The sequence below is a fragment of the Mycena indigotica genome, assembly GCF_014461135.1.
Source record: "Mycena indigotica strain 171206Taipei chromosome Unknown Mind.scaff0004, whole genome shotgun sequence".
Classification (NCBI taxonomy): Eukaryota; Fungi; Basidiomycota; class Agaricomycetes; order Agaricales; family Mycenaceae; genus Mycena; species Mycena indigotica.
The window spans coordinates 4,019,634-4,042,300 of NW_023503003.1; the positions used below are offsets into that span (position 1 = coordinate 4,019,634).

General features: G+C 50.9%; 9 protein-coding genes across 9 annotated transcripts; 4 read left to right on the forward strand and 5 right to left on the reverse strand.

Annotated features, from left to right (window-relative positions):
* Positions 1–2,047: 2,047 nt before the first annotated feature.
* MIND_00511200 (uncharacterized protein) lies at positions 2,048–4,773 on the reverse strand (the record flags this gene model as incomplete). Its single annotated transcript, XM_037361903.1, has 5 exons — positions 2,048–2,511; positions 2,563–3,989; positions 4,036–4,533; positions 4,586–4,640; positions 4,686–4,773. 5 exons carry the CDS (start codon positions 4,771–4,773, stop codon positions 2,048–2,050), a joined length of 2,532 nt encoding a protein of 843 aa, XP_037222195.1.
* Positions 4,774–5,499: 726 nt separating this feature from the next.
* MIND_00511300 (uncharacterized protein) lies at positions 5,500–6,665 on the forward strand (the record flags this gene model as incomplete). Its single annotated transcript, XM_037361904.1, has 3 exons — positions 5,500–5,571; positions 5,628–6,135; positions 6,187–6,665. 3 exons carry the CDS (start codon positions 5,500–5,502, stop codon positions 6,663–6,665), a joined length of 1,059 nt encoding a protein of 352 aa, XP_037222196.1.
* Positions 6,666–6,857: 192 nt separating this feature from the next.
* Positions 6,858–11,889, reverse strand: MIND_00511400 (Dead deah box; the record flags this gene model as incomplete). The annotated part of the gene is made up of 20 exons (XM_037361905.1): positions 6,858–7,577; positions 7,626–7,749; positions 7,801–7,916; positions 7,963–7,995; positions 8,042–8,225; positions 8,274–8,464; positions 8,517–8,798; positions 8,849–9,026; positions 9,081–9,170; positions 9,221–9,312; positions 9,361–9,495; positions 9,550–9,610; positions 9,663–9,868; positions 9,917–10,903; positions 10,954–11,171; positions 11,217–11,304; positions 11,354–11,371; positions 11,428–11,586; positions 11,641–11,680; positions 11,729–11,889. The coding sequence occupies 20 exons, from the start codon at positions 11,887–11,889 to the stop codon at positions 6,858–6,860; spliced, it is 4,083 nt and encodes a 1,360-aa protein (XP_037222197.1).
* A 116-nt stretch (positions 11,890–12,005) lies between these two features.
* Positions 12,006–13,323, forward strand: MIND_00511500 (uncharacterized protein; the record flags this gene model as incomplete). Its single annotated transcript, XM_037361906.1, has 2 exons — positions 12,006–12,111; positions 12,161–13,323. The coding sequence occupies 2 exons, from the start codon at positions 12,006–12,008 to the stop codon at positions 13,321–13,323; spliced, it is 1,269 nt and encodes a 422-aa protein (XP_037222198.1).
* Positions 13,324–13,535: 212 nt separating this feature from the next.
* On the forward strand, positions 13,536–17,973 carry MIND_00511600 (uncharacterized protein; the record flags this gene model as incomplete). The annotated part of the gene is made up of 11 exons (XM_037361907.1): positions 13,536–13,869; positions 13,920–13,993; positions 14,042–15,988; positions 16,058–16,297; positions 16,344–16,403; positions 16,449–16,694; positions 16,746–17,096; positions 17,145–17,282; positions 17,328–17,440; positions 17,493–17,634; positions 17,680–17,973. 11 exons carry the CDS (start codon positions 13,536–13,538, stop codon positions 17,971–17,973), a joined length of 3,939 nt encoding a protein of 1,312 aa, XP_037222199.1.
* MIND_00511700 (uncharacterized protein) lies at positions 13,803–15,063 on the reverse strand (the record flags this gene model as incomplete). Its single annotated transcript, XM_037361908.1, has 7 exons — positions 13,803–13,853; positions 13,906–13,979; positions 14,037–14,064; positions 14,114–14,356; positions 14,411–14,540; positions 14,595–14,653; positions 14,704–15,063. The coding sequence occupies 7 exons, from the start codon at positions 15,061–15,063 to the stop codon at positions 13,803–13,805; spliced, it is 945 nt and encodes a 314-aa protein (XP_037222200.1).
* A 218-nt stretch (positions 17,974–18,191) lies between the features above and the next one.
* MIND_00511800 (37S ribosomal protein S25, mitochondrial) lies at positions 18,192–19,026 on the reverse strand (the record flags this gene model as incomplete). The annotated part of the gene is made up of 2 exons (XM_037361909.1): positions 18,635–19,026; positions 18,192–18,585 (listed from the first exon to the last, which is right to left on the reverse strand). The coding sequence occupies exons 1-2, from the start codon at positions 19,018–19,020 to the stop codon at positions 18,192–18,194; spliced, it is 780 nt and encodes a 259-aa protein (XP_037222201.1). The 5' UTR covers positions 19,021–19,026.
* A 50-nt stretch (positions 19,027–19,076) lies between these two features.
* MIND_00511900 (Phenylacetyl-CoA ligase) lies at positions 19,077–21,449 on the reverse strand (the record flags this gene model as incomplete). The annotated part of the gene is made up of 14 exons (XM_037361910.1): positions 19,077–19,226; positions 19,278–19,481; positions 19,527–19,601; positions 19,652–19,881; positions 19,932–20,061; positions 20,113–20,146; positions 20,196–20,299; positions 20,344–20,366; positions 20,414–20,428; positions 20,479–20,602; positions 20,651–20,661; positions 20,716–21,117; positions 21,170–21,224; positions 21,276–21,449. The coding sequence occupies 14 exons, from the start codon at positions 21,447–21,449 to the stop codon at positions 19,077–19,079; spliced, it is 1,731 nt and encodes a 576-aa protein (XP_037222202.1).
* Positions 21,450–21,715: 266 nt separating this feature from the next.
* On the forward strand, positions 21,716–22,666 carry MIND_00512000 (Mediator of RNA polymerase II transcription subunit 7; the record flags this gene model as incomplete). Its single annotated transcript, XM_037361911.1, has 5 exons — positions 21,716–21,973; positions 22,022–22,091; positions 22,138–22,402; positions 22,448–22,550; positions 22,598–22,666. The coding sequence occupies 5 exons, from the start codon at positions 21,716–21,718 to the stop codon at positions 22,664–22,666; spliced, it is 765 nt and encodes a 254-aa protein (XP_037222203.1).
* Between the last annotated feature and the right edge of the window lies 1 nt (position 22,667).

A 22,667-nucleotide genomic window follows, 5' to 3' on the forward strand; every position in this document is an offset into this window, starting at 1 on the left:
ACAAGACCCTCATCGAGGACGAAAAATCTGGGCTTAGTGCCTGGAAAATCCTCAAGGAACGGTTCGAGAAGTCCAGCATGGCACGCCGACTCAAAGCTCGTACCGAGTTCTACCAGGCGGTCCACGACCTTTCCCTACCTGTCGACATCTTCATTCGTAAAATCACAGATGCCCGCAAATTACTCAAGGGCTTGAACTGCGAACCCGGCGATCTCGAAACAGCTGATATAATACTGCTTAACCTTCATCGCTCTTGGTCCACCGTCCGCACCGCCATCACGACACAAAAGGACGAACCCACCCTGGAAGCTGTCATCTCAACACTCAACGGATCGACTGTTGATATCCCTGTCAAACAAGAGGACGACATACCGACTTTTGCAATGGCTGCGTTTAACGGACATCATCCGAGTATGGGTTCGGGTGGGAGACGTGGTGGTTCTGGCGCTGGTGGTTATAGCCGCTCGACTGTCTTACCTGCGAACCGTGATGCTGGCAATTCAAGCAACACAGGCACGACAAGTCATTCACCCATTGACGACAAGGGCTTCCGATGGTGTGACCCCTCCAACGAGAATCATTGCCATAGATGTGGACGACCTGGGCATATTGCTGCGCGCTGCATTCACGACATGCCCCAACACATCAAGGACTTCGTCATGAACGGCGCCCCTCGTCATCACTCAGCCAAATTTGCATTCAGTTACGAAAGTTATCCTAACGACGAGGCTTTCAGACATGCCGTACATACAGAAATGGATGCTCCTCCTGATTCCGATGTATACAGGGCGCAACTTGCTGCAATGAGGGCCTCTTTTGACAATGACGTCGATGAAGAAGGACAATACACTGGCAGTGGGGCAGTCCAAGCACCTCTTCGCATTTAGCTGGCATTTGGGTGGGAGTTTTGTTTATCTTTTTGTTTGCGGTGCATCTCATCAGGTGGGAGTGTGAATGGGTATGCCTCGATACACCGTAGTTTCCATACATAGTAATTTGACTGCTTGCTTTCCGCGTCCATCTGTGTCCGTGTCCGTGTCTGAGTCGAGCCGACATATCGGTCTCTCCGCGTTCCCCTCCTTCCTCCTTTCACAATCTGTTAGCGCAGCTGCTTGGGTCAGCATCCCGTATTGGGTTCTATAATGTCCAGAACTTTGCTTTTCTGCCTTCGAGCTCAGATTATGTTCCATCCACCCCTCTGAACTTGGCTCACAATATCTCAAAGTCTCGGCGTCTGTACGCTGCTAGCCCAAACGGGGTTAAAGCCCTACGTGCAATCTGTCCGGACCCTAGTGCAAACCGGTGTCGATGGCCAGCAACAGCTCTCCGCCTGTTCTTCACTTGCCTCTAGTCTCGAACGCTTCGAGTGTTACATTGCTCGTGAGTGCTCCCGGTTTATGTTTTCCATGCAATGCGGAGCTTCATATTTCCTCAGTTAATTGCACCACTTGGAAGGAATTTTATCCTCCGACCTGTCTTCCCCAGCTCCGTTATCTCGTTCTGGGTCTCTGGGCGTACGCGATTTACCACCTCTATTACTGTGACTGGTAGTTGAAGGAAGTGCCCCAGCCTTGGTCAATATTCGGCTGGAGCTTCATGTCCAACCACGAACCCGCGAATACCTGAACGGATTTTTCTGCGCACAGACCCAGTTGTTCTCCCAGTTTGATAAAGCTTTGGCTGCCCATCCCACTATGCAAACGGTGAACTGGGTTCTGTCTCTGAAGTACAACATGGATGTCCGACGATCGCTAGCAGACAGGGAAATGCGGCGATACGTCTCGGTTTATCTAACTAAATTAAGAGAGCAGCTGCCTAGGACATGCACGAGAGGTATATCCTTAGTGGTCGATGGAAAAACACGGCGATAGACCTATTGGAACTGGCTTGTCCAGCTAAGAACAAGCAAAAGCTTGCATGCTTGATCAGCTTTGATGGAATCAGTCAAATATCAAATGTTTTCTTGTTCTCTTTGAGGGTATTACACTTCTTTCCACCCTTCACAAAATACAGATAACGATAATATGACAACAATAGAGAGTTCAAATCAGTCCTTGAGCACTGGTGGTCGTCTTGGGCTCTCAAAGGCTTTGTCTTGCTGGTCACTCTCCAATTGCCGGGGCCCGCTTATCAGTGGCCGTTCACCTTTCCTCGAAGGTCGTCTGGTAAACGATTGGCCTCGTGGCCGTCGTGCACCAGCAGATAGCGGTGACGACACCGCAGGCGTTGATGATCCTAAAAGAAGTGGACGCAGGATCGGATACTCGTACGTCCCACCAGCGACTGATGTCGATGATGGCGGAGTGAGTGGTGAAGTAGCGTTGCTTGGGATATTTGCAGACGGCAAGGAGGTAAGTGCAGATGTGCTTGTGCTGAGGTACAACGGGCGCAACGAAGGTGGCACAACCGTCGCAATTATGGGTGTTTCAACATCAGAAACGTCGCTCTGCATCTCGGGCTTCTCGGATACATTGGACAGCTGGCTTCGGTCAGTGCCAGGCACAGTAAGGTCTGAAATTCATTGTCATCGATATGAACCTTGTCCACGAGATAACGGCTTACCACCAATGAAGGATGTGACATCATACTGCGTCCCGGCTGAGTTAAATCGGCCATGAGCGGGTGTTGGTGTCCCAGGTGTCGAGATGCCTTCTCCGTCAGTCAACAGATCACTCATTGCAGCACTAATTGGTACGAGAGACTGTCGCCTCGCTCGAACACCCCCACCCGCTATCAACGACTCCGGCAAGGCAGCAGCAGCAGGAGGCGGCTCGGGGAAGATGCTAAGGGAAAATTCACTGCGATTCGATTTTCCAGATGACACACTAATCGAACGCGTGAACTTGGCTCGCTCGCTGCTTTCGATTGGTTCAGGTGGAGGTTGGAATATCGAGTCGGGGGAGGTGGGGGATGAGATAAGACGCAGAGCAGCAATAGATTTGTCGAGTTCGGTTTGCTGCCGCAAAATCTCGTCCAGTGAATTGCCAGAATTACGGGCCTGATCAGACATGGACAACGGAGATGAAGTTAGCCGTGGCGAAGGTGCCTTGGTTCCGACAGACAACGTAGGCGACTCCGGCGCGGCAGGCTGAGGAGCTGCAGATGATTTCGGTATAATGCCATCAAGGCCATAAACGGGTGAATCGGTAGTACTGGTGCTGCGTGAGTCTAGACCAGGCACAATGGTGGGCATTGTTAGTTGCGATGTTGTTGCCATACCATAGTACGATGCGAACGAGACGCCAGTGTAAGGTCGTGTGCCGGAGGAGGGAGTTGCAACTTCAAGTGTCGTTGCCGGAACGGCAATCAATCCCGGGTCGGCCGTCTTGATTGAAAGTGGCGGCCGCTGTTTCTCTTCTGAAGGCCGAACACGGGGCGGGTCTTCAATCTTGACGCGAGGCGCACGTGGTTTTTTGTCTTCCAACACTTGGACTCGGGGGCTCAGGACTATTACATCATCGATGTCAGTCCCAGCAGGAGAAGCTGAGCGGACTTGAGTCGATATACCACGTTCAGCATCGTCCCCATTCCAAAGCTTCTGTTGGCCACTAGGGGGACGTGGAGCTTTGCGACGAGGCATGAGCATCCAAGAGCCTATACGGCTGATACGCGACTCGCGAGAAACTGGGCGGTCATATGCAGCCGGAAAAGGACGTTCAGGAGATTCTGTTGGGGCAATAGCCACAACGCTATCTGACTTTTCGGCCTTGGTAGGAGACATGAGTTGGAAGTTGGCGAATAACTCAGCAGATTTGGGCATGACTCCAACAAAGAACGAGGAGCGTTTGCGTGCGTTGACTACGGGAGGCTCTTTGTACAGCGGCACGTTGTAGAAGGTGAACACAAGGAGATTCGTGAGTAGTGCGTATGTTGACACGGCTTGGAGAAAGCGACCCAGTGTGGTCTCGGAGAACTTGAAGAACAAAACATTCCCCGTCCCAATCCCGGTGTTGGTCAAAAGCGCTAAGATAGGGATAATATACGGCACACTGAATTTCTTTATCAGCTGCTAGAATAGAACATCTCGAGACTCACAATGGACGCCACCAGGGTGCAATAGTCGTCAAAAAGAGATTGAGTAGGAGTTTCGCAAGGAACAGAATGGACACAGCGATTTGGATGGTAGATTCAGCGATGTAGATGGGAGAGTTGCCGGTTGCGACGCGCCATATGATTTGGAGGATGGGAATGGAGATAACTGCACCCAACAAAGTATATTTCAGTAACAACCCGGGGACACCCCAGCGACCCCAGCTTGCACTGTGGAGATGGGTTTCGGAGAATAGAGGGTCGATTACGGAGCTTGGACGAGGTTCGTAGCGCGGACGTTGGGAAACGAAGACCCAAAGGTAGAGGTAGCGAGCGCCAAAAGCAAGTGCAAATCCCACTTCCCGGGTATTGACGATACCAGTGACGGTGTCAAGGGCAAGACCCTGGTTGGTATTATTTGTACCTCGAAGGAGAATTTGTGAGAGGTCGAGAATAGCAGCACCAAATGCGAAGAGGGACGAAGTGTACAGATATATTGCGGCTCTGTGAGAACTCAAGGTAAGACTTCGTTTCGAAGTGAGGGAGCACGAATTACGGGTTGATTCGACGCATAACAATGAAGAAAGCGAACACCGCTAGGGCAGTTAAGCCTAAAAAGTTGAGTTTGATGAAGGAGCGAAGATTGAAGGACACACCAAGACAGAAAAAAGGGATGTCTGCAAGGACGTAGTCCAACTCTGGAGTGGAGCTGAGGCCAAATCCAGTAGCTTGGGCAGATGCCATTGGAGTCCTGTGCGACGGAAGAAAAGAATGGGATTTTTCGTCTTGCGAAGAGAATAGAGCCGACCCCCGTTAATTAGAAGGTAGGGCCAGCAGAAGAGAACGGGCAGTCGCGACAGTTAAGCGGACCGTTTTGGGGAATTTGTTTTATTTAGGGTGCCAGCTGAAGTGGCCAAGTAGTAAAGGATGGGCAGGACCCAGTCCTATGGGGGAGAGGGAGGTGGTAACCGCGTTCAATCCGTCGCGACAATCTAACCTCAGGTTGATTTCCCACGATAAACGTGATCGTTCGGAGGCTTTTACGCTTACATAACACTATACCTTCGATGTCTTCGGCTAAGCCGGTTGACGATGACCGAATCGACACGGAGAGTGCGCGAGAAATGGTGGTGTTTCGCAGGACTAGATGGGCACATGGCTAGATGGTCATGCTCTGGCGCGAATTGCGGCTGGAAACCAAGTGCCATCAAGTCTGGCCCGAGCCTGTCATCTGGGTGACCTCACCAAGAAATCGAGTGGGACGATTTCACAGATCCCATTTATTCTAGGACTTGGACTTGGACCATTCATGTCCGGGCTCTAAAACCGACCCTCACATTCCAACGTCGTCCTCCCGCATTGTTACGGTTTCAATCGACTATTTCACCTCTTGTTCGATCGCTTTGCTTTGGCAAATTGACAACTAGGGTGACTTGGAATGCAACGGGAGCATGCATCTTTTCGTCAACCATGCCCTCTGAAAAGCCATCCATTCTTCTGACTCTGGCCGCACAGGCGGTTAGCACTGTCGGCTTAAGCGTGGTCAGTTTCCTGGTTGCTTTTGCACACAAGCTCACTTACGCGTATTTGATCATTAGAGCATCATTGCCTGGCTTTGGCTTTCCCTCATCCCGCTCCCCAAACCAACGGAACCAATAACAATCGTCGACAAGAAAGCCCGGCGTCGTTCCGCACCTGCTGCCCTTCAATCCCAATCGAGTTCCCACTCTCCTCCATCTCCTCAGAGATCATCGGTTGACCACGCTTCTTTGATTACCATTCCTCCAAGAAAGCGCCGTGTCTATTTCGCTGACTCTCCCAACTCGCCTTCACGACCTTCTTCACGACCGAACGACTCTGCAGAACTCATCGTCGAAAAACCGATAATTGCTCAATCATCAGCTGTGGAAATAAGTCCAGCTTCTTCGTCTTCTACTCTGGTGCATACCCATACCGCAATACCCCCACAAACATTAGAGACATGCCGCGAGTTAGCCATCGAATCAGACTCTTCTAGTTCCTCGTCACCTCGCCGGTCATTGTCTTTGACCAGACCTTTCGGAAGGACTCGCCGAACATCAGGGCCCGATGTTCCTGCCCCAGAATGTCCGTCCCCTCCTACCGGCCCTTCATACCAGCTTACTAAACCTATTCCAGTGGTATCAGAACCTAGACAACCGCGCAGATCTAGCGGGAATTTTGTCCCCCCTTGGACCACTTTCCGCCGCACTTCCACATCAAAGAGCGCTTCTAGTAATGCCTCATCAACTCCCAGCTCTGGAACGACCTCTTCTCCCAGTCCAACAAGTGCGCCAGCCCAATCGTATTTCACACGCAAATCGGCTCGCCGCGTTTCTACCCCTGTCCCACGCACTCAGCCTTACGCATATCCGTACTTCGCCGAGCCACCTAAAGTGGATGACGATGTCTATATCGCATACCTCCGTGGTCGGACCCCACCTGGGCCAGAGACTCTCGCCCGTAGCGCGACCGCCTCCGATTCAGAGGGTGGTAAGAGCCAGAACAGGAAGTTAAACGACAAGGCACAGGCTGCGCTGGGCCTCCAACGACCATCAACACTTCAACAGCGGAATCCTAAGCGATCCGCAAGCGAAGGATGGGTCGAACGTCCGTAAGGGACACTATTATCTTATCGGGTTAATATTTGTGGGTTTAGGTCTCCTTCTAGTCAATGAAACTACTAACCCTTGTGGTCCAGAGGGCATGACTTACTACGCACGACATAATAACGCAACACACTGTATTCTAACGCATGTCGCATACGAAATGGTGTAGTAGAAGCAAAAAACACAATCAACAGTACAAACTCATTCACTAAGCCCATCGTTGGCGAGCAAGGCCAACATCGCTTGAACAACAGGATTGTCGCCGCCAGTGTTGAGCATTGCACCCTCTTCAACGCAACGCTGAAGCTGCACATCCAACAGCTTCCGGAGTTGGTTGACTAGAACCCCGATACGGGGCCATGCGCGAAGGTGAATGAAAGCGCCTTTAGCTCCGACCGTAAGTCCACCAGCAATATGGTTGACCAAAACCGGTCCTCCGAATAGCAGGATAGCATATAGCGGCACCTCGGTAGCGTCGCGGAGGAAGACTTTACTCGTCTGATGCTTGTTGAAATAAACGAGGAATGGCGATTTCCAGGAGGCAACGTCGAAAAGAATGCTCTGAGGATGCAAGAACACTCGATTGTCGCCTGTTCCTGGTTTTTTGCCTGGACCGCCACCGCCGGCGCTGCTTCGAATATCGTACATTCTAAACTCCTTGGCGAGATTTTCCCGCTGGACAGTCCCCGCGGAAACACGGTCGAACTTGATAGCGGACTGCGGGAGGTGTACTCGGACAATACGTGGCCAAAGACCTCCAAGGACGACAGCTTTGATTAGATTCGTATTCCCGCTGTTGGCGTTGAGGCTGGCATCGGTCGCCTTGGAATGAAGAGGTATGAATCCAATATCTGCCAGCGAGCCAATGAAATCATTTCGAAGAGTCGTGATATCCCGAATCGTGGTTTGGGACACGAAGTTCTACTCGCGTTGGAACCGAGATTTATCAAGCAAAAATGAGCAACTTGCCTCCTCACAAAAATCGGCAACGGCGTGGTTCGATTTGCCCTGGGATCGGAGATCCACACACGCAGTATAAGCATTAAGGTCGGTCAAGAGGTCGCTTCCTGCGGTTGCGAAACGTAAACGCGCTCTGGAAAAGGGGGGGTTACACGCATATTAAAACAACATCAAGAGTGCATACTGCGAGGCTTCTTCTTTCTTGTCAGTCGGGCTGAGGAAGAGTGGCTTGGAGGATAGACATGCAGCGATAGTCAGCACCGGATCCAGACATTGGAACACTGTTCCCAGCACGAGCATCTGGAACATTGTCAGTCCATTGGTCAGAGCTTATGTGGTGACTCGCCTTCGCGAGACGCAAATCAACAGGAAGAGAGGACTGGAGAAGCTCAGTTGTCGAGATGTTCTAAAAAACCTGGACAAACCATATGTCTTCCAAGAGGAGTCAATTTTCCTTGCAAGTCTACGGCGCCTAATTCTTCGAGGACCGTCCAAGCCGCTTCCATAGCCACAACTGCCGGCGGGTCAATGGCTCGCGACAAGAATAACTTGACGTCCTCGGCTTCTCGCATAACCTTGACTGTCAACGAGATACTCTCCAAAGGAACGCTGAGAGAACAATTAGGAGTTATGCAGACACAGAAGCGAGCTACAAACCGCAGTATTTCGGGGACAGGAAATTTACGCATATTTGTCTCTTCCTGGCGAGTGTACAGTTTATAACAGAACCCTGGTTGCGTTCGCCCCGCGCGTCCACGTCTCTGGCGACCTGCAGCTCGAGTTATGTAAATCTCAACAAGACGAGACATTCCAGTCTCCGTGTCGTATTGTGTTTCTTTGACCTTGCCCTGGAAAGTCATGTCAGGTCAATCTGTGTCAACACCCAAATAAACAACGGACAGCATCGACCACGTAGATAACGTCGTCAATAGTGATCGATGTTTCCGCCACATTCGTAGCAGCGATGACTTTCCACTTTGAGGAACGAGGAAAAACGCGCCGTTGTTCGTCACTTGAAAGATTTGCGTGCAGTGGGAATATATCGGCTTGACCGCTGGGAAGAGTGCTCCTCATAGCATCGATGCATTGTCGAATCTCGGGGACACCAGGCAAAAAGATCAAAATACCACCCCGCTTGTTATTAGGAGTGGTGATAATGTGGCGGACGACCTCTGCGATGAGCTGCAGTCGAGTGTAAGGTTTCTGCTGCCTAAGTAGTGATTATATCGAACCTTGTAGTCAAGACGGTCAGAACGGCTGATAGTTTGAATTGCTGATATGGTGGCATCATCTAAGCCCTTTGCTTTCTGCTCTTCACGAAAAGCGTTCAAAGTTTCGGCGCTTTCTTTGCGAGAGTATTTGGAGGCAGAGGGACGATACTTGATAAGTGGTACGATGTCTTCAAGGTAACTGTTCAAATATCATGAGCGAAAGCAACCCTGGGTATTGTCGCGCAATATTCACATGTCTTGGACGGGATGTGTGAATCCAGGAATCGTTAGCAGCGGCGCGCCCCCGAAGTATTGAATAAAAGTTTCATGGTTTATGGTAGCACTAAGGGCTACTTGTCGATACGGTTTGTGCACTGAGTCGAGTAGACAAACCTCATCAAAACAACTTTGAGGGAAGGGTGCCTGTTGAGAAGTTCTCGTAGTTCCAGGAGAAGGAAGTCTCCGTCCAGCGAGCGTTCGTGCACCTGAGAACATCAGTGCTCTAATCAGCTTAGTATGTCAATGGTCCTGACTTCGTCGACCACAACGTGGGTCACGTGCTCTAATGAATCTCCAGAACCAAGTCGCCGTAGGACAACTCCAGTAGTGCAAAACAGCAGTTTTGTTTCCTTCGACTGTTTACTTTCACCCCGGATAGCGTATCCGACCTGTAAGAGCCCAGGTAATTAGTTGTCCAAGCTGGGTCGAACAATGGACCATACCGAACCATCCTCGATTCGTTCTGCAGATACTCGAGCTGCGACTGAAATGGCAGAGAGACGCCTGATAAATAGATTTAAGCGCACTTAACAGACAGAATTCGGACTTGGCTTGCCTGGGTTGGGTAACGAGGATTGACGCAGCAGACCCATTGCCAGACAAAATCAGGTCGTCTAAGATGAACTGAGGCAGCTGAGTGGTTTTACCGCAGCCCGTTTCGCCGACCACGACTACTACGCGATTTTTATGCAAGAGTTGCAAAAATTCGTCCTTGGCCGAGAACGCAGGAAGTTTTTTCCTAGTCGACAGCATGTCTTGGTACTATCAATTCTTTCAGACAACCGTTTCAGGGACAAGGAGATAAGAAACCTTTGACCCTGCGCACAAAGTTTCGAAAGTCGTTTTGATGTCAGCGCCTGATCGCCCATCGCGTCTAGGACCACCACTAGTCACCTTCTGTTGCCGTGAATTTGTCGACATCTTGATGCTATGGTCGAAATCGAATTCCTGCCCTTCCGCGAGAGGGATGATATTCCGCAGGATAACGTCCATGTCGGGTGGTCCATTATTTTCAATCTCTGCCCAAGCATCCTCCAAAACTCTCATGGCGGCCATGCAAAATCCTTCACCAGGTTGGATGAAGTCATCATTCTCCATCTCGGTAAGCAATTGTGCAACCATATGCAGACGAACATATGCAGGAACGGTGGTGGAAGTAAGGGATAATGGCGCAAAGTCTGGACGAGGGTACTGTTTCTCAGCGGACACGATCACGTGCAGCGTGATTGGTCCACTAAACAACGGCATTAACAAGTTAGTCGAGTCTTCGAGAGAGGCACCCATGGCATCCAGCTCATCCATATCGATCTGATAAGGCTCTGACACTGCAGTCGAAGGCATGTCTTTTCCGATGAGTTTGTAGCCTAATGTGACCAAAAGCGTGTCCCAGTTTTCGATAAGGGACGAGTCTTGGTCTAGACAAGTCTTGACGATGTGGACCGGCCATCCAGCTTCCTTTGATGCCTTTTCCTCGACCCAACGACGCTTGAGATCGTCAGCACCAGAGTGCGTGGAGGTAATGAAGGTGTTAGACGAATTCGCGTTGGGCAAAAATCTATCAGGAAGGTCGCATTCTGGAAGATGTAGGATGAGGTATTCGATGGCTGCTTCGAGAGGAGCATGTGAGCTCATAAGGTTGATCGCCATCGGAGAAGGATTGGACAAGAATGTGATGGCGCTTCGGGCTTGGATGGCATTGAAACCTAGCGTGAGCAGTTGCTGGTTGACTTGTGGCGCATCGTCATCCGAGAGGACAGATGGGGCTACATCCGCAGCTTCAGGATATAGTGCCAAAGCCTTGATGAATGAAGATGAGAGAAATGGAAGCACGCGGTACAGGTATATACCTGTTTGACTGCATCCTCTGCAATTTCACGAAGTGTACCAGCCATTTTGACCTCTGGCGCTTTCGCAAATTCACCAGACGGTGCAGGTACCCGGGGAGCTGAGCCTCGAATGGTTTGTTCGATTGTTGTGGAGGTTTTGGGCTCTTCACGTTTTTTGAGAGCCTGAGCTTGGCGCTGTTCGACTTCTTTTTTGGCTGCAAATGGATCAGCTGCATACACTAAACTTTATCAGCCATGATGATAACGAGACAACTGATACTGACTCCACTTCTGGTGTTCAGGACAGCGATTGTGCTCTTGGGCGAGCGTGTCCCAATATTGCCTTGGTCCAGGAGGAAGAATACGATTAAGCTGGTTCGTAGACTGAGCGACGTTTTTGCAGACAAATGATTGGACCTACAGGGTAACCGTTGCAGAACTATTGAAGGGGAGCATTGAGTAACATCGGCCGATTCATGGCGATAAATGGCAAACACGATATAAGGCATATGTGGCTCCCCAGTGTCTGGCTTCAATGGCGCTGGGAGCGATGTAGGGCGGATGAGGCTCGAAACGAACAGATTCCTTCTGCCCACTCTTCTTGTTGATCTTGCTCAGTGTTACAACAAAGGAGAAACCTTCTGAGTTCTTCCTCTATATGACGATTGAGGATGATAGTGCTCGCAATGATGGGAGGTGCCTCCATACAGTGTCCACAATAGGTTTCTCCCAACCTTCCTTCTGGCACCTATATGATTGGTTAGATTACGAATAAATAAGCTTGAATGCTACGAACTTTTCATGCAGAACGCTGAGAGGATACTTATAACCTGGAGGAAACAACGGCTGGCCGTCTAGTTGAGGAGCATTGGAGTCGGTTGGTGGTTGAGCTTTCGGAGCGGGTTTGGACGAGTTGCCCGCATTCCCAGACTTGACGATACCTTTGCGAGGAGGCATAAGATGAGAGTACAGAGTGAAGGTGTAGGACTATGATTCAAACATTTGCTCGGAGCCGTCGAGATTTTTGGTGAGGTTGATGAATTGTGACATGTGTGACAAACGCGTTTTTACTTATGGATCTCGCCTCGTTGAAGAAGGAGATCAAGGAATGGGAGCGCTCGTTCCGCGCTAAACATGGACGCGACCCCACTGTCGATGAAATTAAGCAGCTCGGCTACGGTGCGTTCCTCTGTTGAATCTTTCTTTCACTCAATTAACATCTTGAAAGCCGACAAATACAAGCAATATAAGAAACTCACTAAAGACGCGTCGAATAAGGCCAAATCGCGTCCTTTGCTTTCTCCTGCACGTCCAGCTCCGTCCAAAACGCAGCCACTACCAGGATTCAACCCGTTCTCACCTCAGAAGAACAACAAGGGCAAACAGAAGGCGATTGAATTTAAGCTTCCGGCCCTTAATCCCGACCCATTTGACGACCCATCCGTTCCAACCCCCATTGCCCGTGCCCGCAAGCGGCTCCGTGGGGAGCCAGTCTCGCCTTCCCCAAACAAAGGCAAACGCCGACGCGTGGCACAGGATAGCGATGGCGATGAAGACGATTCAGCAGAGGCCAATTCTTCCCTGGTCTTCGACTCTCCCGAAAAGCCATCCGCAGGGTCCTTCAAGCTTCTGTTTGACGAGAAACCACAGAAGTTGATATTTCCGTCTTTACGAGGAAAGACATTACTGTCGAGCCCTGTGCAGAACATCTCTCTGCTTTCTCAAGACGCGATGGATATCGACACCGCTGAGCCATCAGAAAGGGACCCGTTCTTCAGCTCCCCCAAGATTGCGTCGCCAAACCAGGAAATGGTTGGAGACATGCCACCACCACCCGTCATTCTCCTCCCGCCTTCTCCACCACCCACCACGAAAAACTCCAGTCAGTCCCAAGGCTCCAAACCGCGCGGCAAAGCATCGAATACGGGCCGTCCGAAGAAGACTGAGAAAAAAATTGTCTCCAGTGATGATGAAAGTGAAGCGGAAGCGCACAAAGTTCGCGTGTTCAGGCGTGCTGTGTCAAGACGGGCGGATGACTTCGACAACGAAGATGACGCGTTTCTGCGTCGGAGGAGGCCTCCTGAATCAGACTTGCAGTCTACAGAGGCCGAAAGTACAACCATCTCCCTGCCTGATAATCTTCGAGAGATTCTTTCATTAACCCCAAATACTTCCACTTCCCGAACACGCGACGATAAACTTGTCGTGGAGCAGCTTATTTATGGGGCCCACAGAAGTAATTACGATCCAAGTAAGGGTGGAGAAGTATGGGGCGTTGGTGAATTTGAGGGAGAACAGTTGGACGACATGGCCCCGCGTAATACTGACGCTGGAGATGAGGAGGATGACTGGGAAGGGGAAGGTGTTCCATGGGAAGTCGGGGAGCTGTAACCAACGCGCAATTGACAGTTTACCCGCAGCTTGGGGGCATTCAGTAGGCGTGTCTTGCGGTCCAAAAGCGTGTTTAATGAGCCAACTTCAGCTATCTATATCTCAAACAACACATGTTGGCTTGTAATAACGCGGCGAGTTCGTGTGCGCTGAAGGCGTGGACTGCACGCTCGCGAGTTTAAAGGGCGTAGGCAACAACTTCACACATTCGTATGCCTGGTCTCTCAGACATTCTTCCAGCACTTAAACGTCGTTCAAGTAGCATCCGCCAACGAATTCGAACCATTAGCACCAGCTCTTCCGCCAGTCAGCAGCCTCGTTCCGACTACCAGTCTTATTCCGTCTATCGCCAAATTTCCAACTTCATTCCCATCATGCCTATTCCCCCCGCGATTGCTGTCCTTCAGACACCAGACGTGGCCGACAAAATCCTTGACGCGATCCTCGAGTTACCCAATGGCAATGGCCGACGTGGAGTTTTAAAGCTGGCTCAAACTTGCCATGCTTGGCTTGACCCGGCGTTGAACGCTCTGTGGCGAGAACTCGGTGAGTACAATCTCTATGAACCTATCCAATACCCACTGAAATCACATTAGACTCGTTTATTCCGCTCCTCGGGTTATTCCCAACCGCTTTGTTCAAGAGGGGGAAGAAGCCTGGTCAAGGATTTGTGAGTTACAGTTCGAAGTAATCGGAGAAGAAGTTTGACGGACCATAGGCAACGCCTCCCACCGAGGGCGACTGGACCAAGGTCATTCAATATGGAGCCCGAGTGCGCAGAATCACATACGACGAAATTTCGAACAATGTTTCCGCCACCATTTTCCCGATCTTCGAAGAGCTCCGGCCACGCACATATATTCTCCCTAACCTTCAGCAACTCACTTGGAGAATCACCACTCCCGAGAACCTTGACCGCGCGGCCCTCTTTTTGTCGCCTGAGCTCCAAGGACTCGTGGTTCATCTGGGCGTAGGTGGGAATAGGTTTCCGACACTGCCTGCTTTTCTTGCGGATGTTGGAGGTAGAACCAAACTGTCCGAGTTCTCGTTAACAACCGCCGCATCCCTTCCGGATGCATTCACCGACATGATGCAAGCTCAAGACGGCTTGGAACGATTGGCTCTCCTTGCGCCCGGAGCATTGGCCACCAATGTCGGCAGATGGGTCGCTCACTTGCCTCGCCTGAAAAGCTTCCAGCTCGATCTGTTGGGAAAATCTGCCGCGGCAGTCAACAGCTTTTTCAGGGACGTCAGGACTGGTCAGGCGACACCTGATTCGATCGAGTCCCATTCCGATAGCGGCGTGTTCTCTGCCGAGGACGAAGTCGACCTGACCGAAGTCAGTCGATCATTGGTCAGGCTGGATAGGAAGAAGAGGACCAGCAGTGTTTTCCCTGCGCTGACGCAACTCCACCTGACCGGACAAGTGGGGAACATTGTCCTGTTTCTGGCGCAGATATCGAGCCCTTTAACGCAACTCGGACTTGTCATCGAAGACCCTCCTAATGCTGCAGAGTGGCGAAGATTTTGTGAACTTCTGGGAAACCGTTTTGGTGATACCCTGACTTCGTTGCGGCTGAGCGCAACACCATCGTCCAGGTTTGGCGAACTTGTCCGTTCGACATCGAGAGCAGCACCGCCACCTAGCCGACTTTCTCTCCAACACTTGTCATTCCTTCCATCCCTTCGTTTCCTTTCTATCGACCTCCCCGAATCGACATTGTTCGTCAAGGCTGACATCGCACACCTTGCAGATGTAGCGCCTAATTTGGAGGAGGCCAGACTTTGCCCTTCAGCACGTTTCTTGCAATCCACACCACCCCAGCTCACACTGGAAGACCTCGCACCACTCATTCAAAACTGCCGTGAGCTAGTATCACTGGCCGTTGTCGTTAACGCAAGAGGCGGCAATGCCGACCTCTCTGTGTCGTCACATTCCTTGCTTTGGCTTAATGTCGGACATTCGTGGATTTCGGATCCGCTTCAAGCTGCCATTCTCTTGAGCCAGTTTGGCACCGATCTCACGGTGAGATGGTTCACTGAGCGGAACCGCCCAGGCTTTGTCGAAAGTAACTCGAGAGGTTGGGCTAAAGTGGTGGAGATCCTCCCCCACCTCCAAAATTTGCGGTTGATGGAACGAAGAGCAGCAGCGCTGCGTTATCCTCCCCCAAAACCCTTGCCCCCACCACAAGTTGTGAAGGAGGTCATCACCGAATACATCGAAGTCCCCGCCCCGAGACCTCCAACGGCGGAGAAGTCGATTGATGCGCGTGTTTTCACGTCAGAAATGGGAGTCTTGGCTAGGCCATTGACCTCGGAAATTTCGGTGCAGGCGGTAGCGTCAATGAGCAGCCACGCAGTCCAGGCGAGTCCTGATCACGTGTCCATTGCTGTCGACGCAACCCCGGAAGTGAAACACATCGAGGTAGATGCGACCGTGCTGGATGCAGTCAAGTTGCGTGAAGAAGGTGTTTCCTCTCCAACCGAGTCGCATGGCCCGGCAGTGTCCCTGACTTCGATTCTCTCGCTGGTTGTGATGCTGCGAGCCATACTCTTCTATCCCTTCCTGCTACCTCTTCGGGTCCTCTCCTCGGCAGCCGACCTAGTCAAGCGCAAGTCGAAGGAAGACGAATCAGGCCCAGAGCTCGCGTTGGACACTCTCAATGTCCGTTCCTAAATTTTGCTATACTGCGCCACGCTCATTGTATGTATTTTTCGCTTGTGAATCTTATAGGATGAATCGATCCATGATAACCTTGAGAACGACCGTGAGACTGAGCCAAAGCCTGAAACTACAGACAAACCTGAGGTTGAGCGATGGGTGCCCAGGGCAAAAACGCGTGACACTAGTCACGCTGTGACAATTAAGCCGACGCGCGTTCCTCTCTACTACATGTCGGACAACCGCAAGCAAGAGAAAGATTTTACAACTGAGGTCGACGCACTTCTGCCAGAAGCTGCTTCTCTGGCGAAGGTATACACGTCCTTGATGTCCATCGCAATCGTTAACATTTCCACAGGCCGGCAAACTTGAACCTGCACTTGACAAACTCCTGGTCCTTGAGAAGCAAACGCGAAATGTAACATTTTTGCTTGATATCTCAACTCAACTAATGTGTCTGTAGGCTGCAGATCTGTCTTCAACGACCCGCCTGGTAAAAGCCGTTACCCAACACTGTTATGACGCGCGCAACTACGACCTCCTCAACTCGAACGTGTCCATCCTAAGCAAGAAGCATGGGCAGCTTAAAGCCGCCATTCAGGCCATGGTGGAACTTGTAATGGGCTGGTTGGATGACGTGAAAAAGTCTGCAGGGATCGACAAATGGCTTGAGTTGGTGAACACTCTAAGGTCGGTTACTGAGGGAAAGGTGCGTTATCGACATCCTAATACGCGTCATCGCTATAGTGACCCGACGTAGATTTTCTTAGAAACGCCTCGCGCCCGTGTCACATTACTTCTTGCCAAACACCATGAAGGTATCGCGGAAAAGACCCCCAAGACCCCAGCGTACAAAGAAAACATGCAAACCGCATCTGAGCTCTTGTCCGATCTCCAAGTCGAAACCTACTCCTCCATGGATCGCCGGGAGAAAACGGAGTTCATCCTCGAACAAATGCGGCTGCTTGTAATCGTCGCACGACTGAAAGACAGCGAGATTGACTCGAAGACGGGCAAAGAAGTTGTCGTTGGCGGAGAGACCGAGTGGATCAAGGTTCGCGTCGGTGGCAGGAAGATTAATGAGGACTTTTTGAAGCAAACAGCTAACGAGGTAAGTACCTTTTGCATCCCAAGTTCACAATACTTGACATGTGTTCAGGATCTCAAGCTCAAATACTACGATCTAATGATTCAACATGCTCTCCATGGCTCGAGCTATCTTGACGTCGCTCAATACTACCACAAAGTTTGGGAAACACCGTCGATCAAGGAAGATGAAGGCGATCAAGGCAAAGCGGTATGAATTTGGAGGCACTTTATTCTTGACTGACGGTTTCGTTAGGCTCTGGAACATATTGTCTACTACATTGTTCTAGCTCCGCATAGCAATGAACAATCAGATATGCTTCATCGACTGTACACGGACCCAGCACTGCTCAAGCTTGAACTCCACCAGTCAGTCTTTCGGCTTCTTCTTTGAGGTCATCCTTATTTACTATTGTCTAAGCAATCTCGCCAAATGCTTCGTGACGCGAGAACTAATGCGTTGGCCGGGCATCGTCGCAATGTATGGCGAATTCCTCCGCAAAACACCAGTCTTCAGCTCAGAGAAGCGATGGGAGGATCTTCACACCCGTGTTATTGAGCATGTAGGCCTATTTCCACTTTCTTACTGCCCAGACTGACTTCTGTAGAACGTGCGGGTGGTAGCGCAGTATTACTCGCGAATAACGCTTCCGCGATTGACCTCCCTGCTGGATTTGGATCAGAAGCAAACCGAGCAGACGATCGGGCGACTGGTAGTTGCTGGAACGATTTGGGCACGAATCGACAGACCAGCAGGTGTCGTCAACTTCAGAAGCCCTCGAACGGCGGAAGATGTGATGAACGACTGGAGTTCAGACATGCAAAAGCTTTTGGCCGTAGTGGAGAAGACATGGATGGGTATGAATGCAGCACAGGCCGCTAGTTCACGCGTAAAAGCATAGTAATAGAATGCATTTTTCTCTACTGTTCATTTGCATCTGGTCTTTCGACACTTACTAGCTTCTCTACCAACGCATCCAATTCTTGAGATGTGAGTAGGTCCATGTCCTCTTCGTTGACAGGTTGGGCATCGACCTCAACGTCATTCATGGTCATCACATCCTTCTCCACTGTCTCCATCCAATCATCCTCCAAATCATCTTGGCCGAGGCGCCCGACACTACCAGTGCGCACTGGACTCGTGGCAACAGGCGAATAGTCCACCCTGTTGCCCGCCTGCCACAGTCTGACATAGGCCCCCCCCGCGAGACCATTGTGTTTCCCCCATATGCGGGTCAGCCACCATTTTCCACCGTTTCCTCGAGGCAAGTGTGCCCTCCTTCACGTCGTCCAGCCTCTCCCATGTCGCGATCGCCCGCTTTTCCTTCTCGAAGCCATGCTCTATTTCCCCCCGGCCAAACACCCCGCCCAGCTGTTCTGCCTCCATGGCCGCAATTGTCGTTGCTATATGGTGTTCAGAACGCAGAGCACGGAACTGGGCAACAGACTGCGCATAGGCGTCTGAGAGGGAGTAATTATGCACTTGGTGCAGGTTCAACGTAAGTTGTATGGCGCTAAATTTTGCTCAGTAAAAACCCGCAAGAAAAAAACAAACACGCGCACTCTTCAACAGACGGGTTCCTTCCCCGCTGCCTCAACCGTTTCCAGCTCGCCCCGTTCTCCTCCCTCAGTTCAACGTCCCCCTTCTCGACCAGCGTCACCGGCCTATAAGCCTCAAACGGGTGGTCCGTGAAGAACTGCCGCCGAATGTCGTCTTCCAGGTAGTAAATCGGCACCGGTCGGTTTCTGGGTCTCCGTGGCTTGGCACCCTGTGTGGTTGTTGCTGGCTTTTGGTCGTATGAAGAGCGTTGTGGGGGAGCCCTGGGCGGGAGGGGAAGAGGCGGAAAGTTCAGCACGGGCTGGTACCATATCGGCTCGTTCTGGAGAATGCCTCCGCGCATTAAGCGCGAGACCTGGTGGTGAACCTGGTTGGCAATACGTCGCCCCATTGCGACTGAGAGAAAAAGTGTGCGGCCACGTGACCCGTCAAGGTGTACATAATTCGCTAAAGACGGGATTTTACAGTATACTTTCTCCTAGCCTCGTCTCGGAGCACGCGCCGCAGGATCTTGCCAGACGGATTCTTCGGAATCGCGTCAACAAACACAACTCCTCCCGTCAAATGTTTGTACGCAATTTTGTGGTCAGCAACATGCTAAAGCGTCTCAGTCATTTGCTGAGCTATATAAACAGCGACCAGACCCACCTTTTTCAAAACATTCTGCAATGTCTCTTCAGCCTGCTGATTGCCTGCGAGGCGCCTTTTCGCGTCTTCGCGAAGCACGACATACGCCATAGGTGCTTCGCCGTTATATTCGTCGAGTAGACTGACGACACAGCAGTCGGCGACGGCTGGATGGAGAAGGAGATGTCCTTCAAGGTCGGCTGGGCTAACTTGATTTCCCTTCACCTGTACTAGAAGGTTAATCGAAACAAAAGCAGTCGGAAAAAGTACCTTGATCAACTCTTTTATCCGATCGACGATGTAGATTTCATAGTCCTTGATGACGACCTCGTCGCCTGTTCGAACCTTGGAGTTTGTGAGAAGAAAAGCAAGGCTTGTGTTGGAAGAATACAAACCCAACCATCCACGAATGTCTCTTGAGTGGCTTTGGGATTGTTCAAGTACCCCAACGGGATGGATGGGCCGGTGATCATGAGCTCCCCTCGTTCCCCCTCTTTGCACAGTGTTCCGTCCTCGCGAACAACACGCGCGGTTATTCCGGGAACGAGCTGTCCAGCACTACCTACAGCTCCCATTCGCTGAGATGCACTTATCTGGCACACAGTCGTACATGTCTCGGTCATTCCTACGCTACTTGTGAGCGGCAGGCAAAATAAAGCGCAAATAATAGCTGACCATAGCCTTGACCAATGACTGCGTTGGGACAAACCTTGCTTAGTGATTGCATTAACTTTCCCGACATCGGTGCCGCCCCAGACACAATCAACTTGACATGCGTAAGGTCGTAGTTCTTCGTCGCCGGATGCTGAAAAACACTACATCAATTCCGTTCATGGGATGGCAAAACCAATATTACCTTGCACATCAGAACAATTTGTGGTGGGACCACGCTAGCCTTAGGATTAGTCAAAAGTACATATGTGGCAGAATATGGCTTACAATAGGCGAGTGATTTTATGTTTGACAACGCTTTCGAGGAATTCCGTGAAATTGAACTTGGGAATCACGACCAGCGAGCAGCCGGAAAATATCATATAATGAAGCTGCGGATAATAAGCCAATAAGAAAGAAGCCACAAACACCATACCACAACTACAAGCCCGTAGATGTCTGGAGGATTTGAGACAGAATTCCCAACGACACTACGGCAGACATACGGAAAAATGGCAAGACTTCGGAGGTACTTGTAAGTTTGCTTGATCGTCACCAGACAAAAACAGACCTGCCAATGCGACGTCGCCAGGATTCATATGCCTCTCTTCCCTGAATGCCGGGTCGGTGATACGATAATGAGCAGCCTTTTGGATGATATTCGTGATAACCGAGTAGTGCGGAATCACCACTGCCTGTGCGGGCTTTCAGTATAATGGGGAGAGGTCAAGGAGAATATGCACCTTCGGGGTACCTTCAAATAATATGAGAAAGATCAAATTAAAGCCAAAATCAGCTGTAAGCTCACCTGTTGTACCGCTGGAAAAGCTGTAGAATGCGATTTTTGTCTTCGCCTCGCCAGGATTGAGTCTGCGTTCGATAAAGTTCAGGGGTTTTTCATTGCCAAAATCAATGAGGTTAGATAAGGTTTCGTGTCGTCCGTGAAAGCGGGAACCGCAAGATGGCTCAATAACGATGATGCGGTCTTCCGACAAGCCTGCCTGCCTTGCAGCAGACAGAGCCGTTGACAAGGATTCAGAGGCAACCAATAATATCGAAGCCTTCACGGTTGCGAGCTGATAAAGAAGCTCTGGTGCAGTATACGATGGGTTGGCTGGAGTAACAATCGCGCCGAGGGTGTGAGCGGCCCAGACGCAGACTGGGTAATCAACGTGATTTGGGCTAAATAAACAGACAACGCTGTCTTCGCCTACTCGGCATTATTCAGGGACGCATTTGAGGAGCAGGGTAGGGAACCGTACGGATGCCCCATTTCAAACTTAGAGCATTTGCGAGGCCGGTTGTGCGGAGGCGAAGCTTTGCACTTCGCTTCAGTGGGGAAAAGCGGCAGGACTACCTCTCACTGACTTCATCCAGGCCAATGCGCTTTCCAGAGTGATCTTCTATGAGCCAAGGTACACTGTCTGGCCGAGCTGGACGGGTAGGTTGTGCAGTATCAAATATGAATTGCGGGATAGTAAGGTTGTCAGGAATTTCGGGGAGAGGCAGAGCATCTGGAGGGGGTGTGAACGTAGTAGCCATGGTGGTCGCAAGAAAAGTCGCCGCGAATTCAGTTCCCAACAAGCGAAGGAAGCAACTGCAAAACCGACATCGCACTCCTATCGCGGGAATCTAAGGATCTCCCACAAGAACTTCATGACTGCTTTCATCGACTTGCAAGCTGGAAGTGGCAAACAGAAAGCTTAAACGCCGACAGTCACGGTGCATAACGCCCCTTGAACGCCAACAACGGTGTGGTTGCCTTTCTCCGTCTCCAATGTCGTCCACTCAGCCCATTAGACGCGTTAATGGAAGAAACAGAAGAGCTCCGCAATCCATTTCCGTCCCCGCCATCACATTACACCAAATATACCTCCCACAACCTCGCACTTCTTGCACTCTACAATGAACGTCTCAGTGACCACCCAGACGAAACACAACGGCAAATTCTCCACGATCAGGCAGACGTTCCTGACTGGCCGCTGACGCAACTCGAGAAGCCACGGGTGGATTGGATTCTCGAGGAACCGGAGGCATATTACGATGTGTTTGGTGACCGTTGGTTTGTACGAAAAGTTTGCCAAGTCCCCACAACATCCTCATATTCTATCTAGGTGAAAGAGACGATCCCTTCACTGGGTGAACAAGGTGGCCGCCAGCTGTATCCCACGGACCCCACAGTGGGCAAGTGTAACAACTTCTTGCTTACTAGTTCATGACTCTGGGCTAGATCGACGCCCTGCTCTACTCTCAATCCTGCGGTCGCTCCTCGTCACCTACTCGTCGCTTACCAAAGCTGTCCTCGCCCCACCACCTACACAACCCACAACGCAAATCCCAGAATGGCAAGAGAAAGTCGAATGGATCACCATCCTTGCCCAAAATCTCATGGCTGCCGCAAACGACCTGCGTCCAGTTCAGGCACGGGGTAATTTGGAGCTTATGATGCAACGGCAACTGGACTTGCGACGAGAAGAGACCAAGGCACTTCACGCGTATGTTGTTTCACCATCAACTCAGTATTGTTACCCTTTTGGCAGAAAATGCGATGTTCTTGACGAAAAGCTCAAGGAATTGCGTGCAGCTGCTCAGCAAATCTCGACCACTGCAGCAGCATTAGATGTAGTCATGTCCGACCCAAAAGTAAGCGCACACTAATTCAGCCCGTTTCCCTCTTATAATTATTCCAGCCATCCACGCCTGTTGTCCCCGAAATCTCTCATGATGATGTTCTTCGGTGGGCAGAGGAGGTGGGTTAAA